General features: G+C 37.2%; 1 protein-coding gene across 1 annotated transcript in view; it reads left to right on the top strand.

Annotated features, from left to right (window-relative positions):
- The window catches only part of SNCAIP (synuclein, alpha interacting protein), a 29,545-nt gene extending 24,861 nt beyond the window's left edge, over nucleotides 1-4,684 (top strand). Inside the window, exon 8 of the mRNA XM_009071752.1 lies at nucleotides 4,112-4,684. Within this exon, the coding sequence (XP_009070000.1) occupies nucleotides 4,112-4,196 (85 nt within the window). The 3' untranslated portion in view covers nucleotides 4,197-4,684. The remainder of the gene's footprint in view (nucleotides 1-4,111) is intronic.
- Nucleotides 4,685-6,550: the final 1,866 nt, after the last annotated feature.

The raw sequence follows: 6,550 nt of genomic DNA, 5'->3' as shown, positions 1-6,550 counted from the left end.
GATGAACACATGAACATCTAAATTCCTAGAAAAGCAGAAATTTATGATGGATTTCTGCTGATGTCACCATTGAACTGGCTACAGGATTTCAGTTCCAAGCAAGTACAGAAATTATTCATACTCATAAATCCACCAGGATATATAGCAGACTTTGGCTGAGTAGTCTGCCTTAGTTGAATGAAAGTAAAGTACCAGATGAGAATGGAGATTCTCAGAAAAAGAAAAAGGAATTTGTGAGTGTTAAGAGCTGTGTAAAAATGACAGAGATGAACTATCTAAATGGAGAGTACAGAGAACATGAGGCAGAATGCTGTACTTCAAGTCTAGTACTCTTCTGTTTTCATGCATTTTTCTTACTCTCCCTTAGACTTTGAAGTTAAATCTGTTTTTTAAAAGTCTAATTAACTTTGACTTTATTTAAACACCTTAGTTTAGACATGTTCCATCAGGGCTATTCAGGTAGATAAAGACCAATCCCTCAATGTCCATAAAGAGAAGACGGAAAAAGCAACATGCGACAAAATATTTATTTTATAAGCAAATACTTTCTAAAACTAATCTGTCATTTTTACACAATTCAATTTATTTGTTCACTTGTTTTCTGTTGCCAGGACTTTCCCATACTTAAAATCTCAATTTCCTTAATGGAAATGGGAGTTTTGTTCTGAAGTCATTGGCACAGTGTTTGTGAAACCAGAAACAGAACTGTAAGGTTTCCAAGACTGTTCATACTGTCCTGAAAACAAAGAGAGAAATTCCTATGCAGAAAACAGCACAACAGCAGTTTGAGGGAGCATCAGCAGGCAGCCTCCAGTCAAAACATCCAGATGCCTGTCCAGACCATAGAGTAACACAAAACCATTAATCTCATCCTTATGCTAGAGCCATTTCCCAGATGTAGCCAGCTGAAATTTGGCATTGCCTTGTGTAACTGCTCTTGTGTGAGAATTGCCTGGCAACATGGCATTTTCCCAGAAGCACCAAGAGGCAGAAGAGGCCTGGCTGCCACTGCAGAGTTGTGGAGGCACCTGGTGGGAGAGTGAAGGTTGGGCCTGACCTCCTGCCTATCCCTCCAAGCACTGCTGGTCCAAGCACCATGTCCTGAAGCTGCTCAAATGGTGGTGGATACATGGAGTACCAGAGAGTAAGAAACAAGGAGCAGAGTGCATGAGGAGCTCAGCTTGAAGAGGCTGTTATAGTACCCACAGATTAGGATAGAAGTGGGCACATCATATGCCAGTCTGTGGTATGAGACTTCCAAAAATCACATAAGAATGGAGTTTGTATTAAGCTTTTCAGAAATCGGAACACACAGACCCGAAGACTCTCAGAACTTCTAAGCCAACTTCTAATGCCTTTGTTGTGATTTTTGCATGGCAAAATGGATGCCTGTTAGTCCACTGCGTGATGCCTAGTAGCTGTGAAATTTAAACAACTGAAGAAAATCACCATTGTGTTCACTACATGCCCCTGGACACTCTGAATTTTCCCTGGACGGTCTGGGGAGACTATGTAATTACCATTTCAAAACTATTTTGAAAAAAACTTTCTGGAAAACAGCACAATCTTGGGTATTTTAAGCCTTGGTAGATTGTTATATTGAGGAGTTATATTTGTGGACATAGCTCCAAACCTATTTTAACTCTAGACCCGTATGTAGGGGATTGTATTAGCATCTTAGAAAAGCTGAAGTCATTATACAAAGTCTGCCTTCAGTCAGATGACATTCATGTCCACCAGTTTCCAGCTTCTTTTTCTTTAGCTGCTGTTAATTTCATTTTTTTTTTCTTTTCATTCAACATACTCAACTACATCAAGGCTTTGTAGTTCATGTTTTCAAATTGGTCACAGCTTAACAGTAGAGGACTGTGCTAAATTTTGTAGTGGCCTTTTAAAATTTGATACACCCTATTTTTCTCAAGGCGTTGAAGTAAATGTCAGATGTGCAGGATGGTTTGATATATTTTTTCGCCTTTTGGAAAGATTGGCTATTTTTTTGCATATTACAACTCCAAGCAAATGCTTGTAGTTTTTTCCATGTTACATGTATGCCAGTGAACAGCTCTTTCCCACACTTTAAATCATCTGAGTTCTGCAGTACATTAAAGTAAGCACTAACTCACCATATCAATACAAAACCCTGTATTAGCTGCAGCTATCAAAGCAAAAATTGCTTCATACGTTGAGGCAATCAGCAGAATTCACCACCAGATTTCTGTCAGATAGTAAACTGAGTGTGCTTCTAAAACAGTAAGTGGATCTAACCTAACAGATATCCTACAGCCAGACCTAGTGCTGGATAAATCACAACTTCAAATATATATTCCAGAAAAAGAATGCTTATCTGTGTGTCTAAAAATAGTTGCAATTCAGACTAGAACAGTATGACATAAATATGAAAGTAATTTAGGCCTTGTCACAGGCTATTTACATTTGTTCTGTTGTGAACTTCTATGTTTATGCATCACTGATTGAGGGGATGTTTAGTATTTCTGTGGTAATACAGGTGTTCCATATTCTCACCTAGAGATATCTGCATTAGCTAGGAACGATCCTCTTTGAAATCACATCGCAACTCTAGAGCTGCAAGATGGGGTCTTTGAAGTGCCTAGTGAGCCTCTACATGGGGGAGTCACTCACAAGGTCTTTCGGCACTGCAAGTCTAAGCTATTGTGGTAGTTAATTATCTTAGCCTCAGCAAGCATCCTTATTAAAACAAAGCTACATGGTTAATGCTAAACATACTGTTGATAACAGCAATGCATGTTAAGTGCCAAGAAGGAGTTATGGCAAAAAGTTAAGTGCTCATCTTTTACCTCTTCAAGCTCATTCCTACAAAGTCTGCCCCTCCTGGTTCAAGTCTGTGTCTTTTACTCTTGCTTTGGGTATGTGACAATAGTAATTTAGATGAATGAAGGGGATTTCAAAATAAAGTGATCCCTCATGCCCTCTTATTAGGACCCACAAGAGTGGTCCCTGAGAAGGTCAGCTTCTGTTAAATCCTGAAGTAACCACAAGGTTATCTAACCATCCTAAGTTTCTTGGGGTTATTTGGTTCTTTGTGATGATTGTAGACTGAAATAAAGCTCTTCTGGTTTACCAGAATCAGGCTTACAAATAGGTGAGTTTCTGTTCCCTTCAGCAGCAAACCACCTAGTCATGATTCTGTTGTAGAAGTTTTGCTGTTCAGTAGTAATAACTAAAAGTGAGACTTTGAACTGGTTTGAAAGTTGCTGTGGACTGGATGCTTAGTCAACAGGCAGTTAGAAGGTTAACTGAAGAGAGGGAAAACATAGTGGGGATTGAGAACAAAGACATATGAAAAGAAGTGAAGAAACTGAGTGTTACAAATATTTAGAGATTACTTTTTCCACTTTAATTGGCAAGCTATCATTTGAATCTATATACAATAGATAGATTTTAAAATTTTTTTTTAATTTAAGTTTACTTAGTAGGGAAATGGACATGCAGTGTTCTCATCTGTGTGTCTAATAAAATCTTAATGACTGGAATTGAGTTCTTACCTAAATTACAATGTTGAAACATAGATAGGCCCCATGTCAGATAGATAATTACTGCTTGCCATTATTCCTATGGTCTTTGCCATCACCTTCTGCTTAAAGCAGACACATAAAGTAAATACCATGAATCACCTTCTGAAAGTGTTTATTTCTCGCTGATGATTATTAACAGGCACTAGATGATTCCACTACAGGCAGAGTTGGAAACAAGTAAGATATGTCTAATGTTTATTGTAGTGAATCTTTATATCACTGTGATATTTTTCTCTAACGAGCAGGGATTTTTTTTATGTTCTGTGCATTATTACCAGAGCATTATGACAGTGCACTAATTAATGCTGTGACTTAAAAAGCTCCTCGTCATCCCTTTGGTTTTCAGGTTTGATTTCAGAATGGAAGCTTCAACTCAGTAAAATCCACAGTGTTAAAAAGTACTGTATGTAGCACATATCTAGAAAAATAGACCCAGAAATAAAGATTAATCCAGACTTCAGTATTTGCATATGGAATAAAACAGGGTAAATAAACACAGTGCAAATGCCTCAATATTGTTAGTATAACCATGATAATTTTCTTCTTTTTCTCTCCAGGCATGATGACATCAATTGGAAAAGCCAGAAATCTGACAGTCAAAAGAGTACTGAAGAGCCAGAACTGCAGGAATTCTTCCTCTAAACCACATTATGATGTCTCACTTTGTTTGAAATACCTGAAATGTAGCCTTTTGAAACATTAATATGAGACATACCCCTCACCAGCAAAACAGCAGCTGTTAGGATGCCTTAATTTGTAGCAGTTAGACCATATACAAATCTTTTTTATGCTATATGTGTATATGTAACTTGTTTGTAAGCTGTGCTGTGTAAAGGCATGGATGAGCAAAAGTAACAATTTGAAATTGTTATGACACAGGCAACCTCCAAAATGTTTGTTGGGCCACAGAACACATTTTGTACTTCGTGTCTTGCATGGATATATTGTCATATATCTTTATTTCCCTTTGTCAATGGCATATATTGTCAAAGTTTCAGCCAGGACTCTGCCTGCACAGCTCCTCAGTGAGACCAAGGCAAAAGCATTGATTTTTTATTTTTTTTTAGTATGCTTTGTCTGTTGTTATTTCTATTTTTTGTAAAAAGGAAATAAAGACAGTGTTAATAGGACATACTTGAGTGCAGATACTTTGATACTTCATTCCTCTTTTGAACTGTAAGTTTTTATTGATCTGTCTGGTGTGCATTTGATCATGAGACAACATCCAGTACCCTGATTTCAGTTCAGTCAATTAGTTGAGTCAAGAGTTGTTTTAATATTTAGTGGTCCTTTATCAACTTTAAAATATGTAAAATTAAAAAGAAAGTATAAATGCAATTTTAAATTACCAATTACTGTTACTTGCCAAAGACTGACAATTTGCTCAAGTTTGTGTGAATTACTGAATAATCTGCTGAAACTCTAGTCTATATTCTTTCAAAGCTGTCATGATCTTTTTATTGATTGTTCTGTGAACCTTTCAGAGAAAATGAATGAATTTACTTGATTTCTGGTAAACTATAAGTACATTTTTCAAATGTGTCATACAGCACAATATGCAAAAGCTGACTACTAGACAATCTTGTCACATATATTTATATCAAATATGTGTGTATAAATTTGCTTTATTTTGATTATATTGGTTTATTTCCATGTGAAGACTTCTATGGCTTGCTGAGAAAGGTCCAAATACATGACGATTTATTTTACTGGTTGTTCTAATAGAACATAGGGAAGTCAAAGGAAGTTTGCCAAATAAATTTTTTATTTGTCACAAAGACAATCATAGAATCATAAAGTGCTTTGGGTTAGGAGGCACCTTTAAAGATCTTTGAGTTCCAACCTCCCCGCAGTGAGCAGGGACATAAAAAATTATCAAACAAAATTCTTGAAGTTGCAGAACTAGTAACTAAAATCTGTATCCACGTGAGGATATTGATTAACTACAGTGGAGTTGCTTTCTGTGCAGTTTGTCTTGCCTGCTTTTTTTATTTTTTTGCTGTGTTTATCTTGACTATTGGGCTTAGGTTCTGGTCAGTGAGGAGATAGAGGAACTTCCTGAATGTGATTCATTCTACCTATTAGAGATACCTCATTTACAGGAGTACCAGCTTGTCCCTTCCTACATACTGAAGGGAAGCTGAGCTAGTAAAGCTCTAAAGAGTTACTTAGTATTTGGATGCCTTTAATTAAGTGAGATAAATGGCTTTCTTTGTGTCAGTCTTCAGAGTGAAGTCATGTTTGGCCATAGAGCCACCATGGACCTAGATGACTGAATGCCCCAGGCACCCTGTTTATAGGCTTTGGATAAGGACAGAGTACTACTGGATAAAGTTGAGCCAATTGAGACATCAGAAAAACAAAGCAAAACTATACAACCACAAAAAAAAACAACCCACACAAATGGAAAAAAATAAAAGCATGTACTTAGAGAAATGAAATTCAGACATTCTTTCCAGAGTTCTTAGCTGTCACTTGGCAACAGTTTGATTTTTGAGCTAAAGTGATAAACCTAGCACTCTAGGTGACCTGGGCTGTGGTGTTTAAAATAACAACCAAACCTCCAAAAATATCTGAGCCAGGAACAGCAATACCTCTAACTGGGCCTCATGTCATCTGTGTGCATACAAAAAATCCGAATGCAAAATGAGAAGAGACACATGTGGTGCAATTGCCAGAGTGCTGAAGGAGAGCTAAAAAGGAGAGATTCTCTGTCTGGTAGGCTCAAAACAAACTGGAAATGTGCATTTTTGAGAATATAAAGAAAGTTGACTGTGGTCATGAGAATGGCAGAAGAAGCAAACCTGCTAAGTGGTCTTGACTGACCAGAGATGAGTGAAGTCTGCCACAGCTGTCTGTAGTATCTAGCTGAAGCCGGGGTTAAAACAATTTCAGTGAAAGGATTTGAAACAGACCAAGATGTAAGATTTTTGTCAAATTCTGGAAGAAAGAAATTGCCTATTCGGGAGACTGAGGATTTAAATGTCCCTTGCTCC

This window comes from Acanthisitta chloris, unplaced genomic scaffold (genome assembly GCF_000695815.1).
Source record: "Acanthisitta chloris isolate BGI_N310 unplaced genomic scaffold, ASM69581v1 scaffold11020, whole genome shotgun sequence".
Lineage (NCBI taxonomy): Eukaryota > Metazoa > Chordata > Aves > Passeriformes > Acanthisittidae > Acanthisitta > Acanthisitta chloris.
The sequence above is the reverse complement of the archived record's forward strand: the minus strand, read 5'-3'. Positions and strand labels throughout refer to the sequence as shown.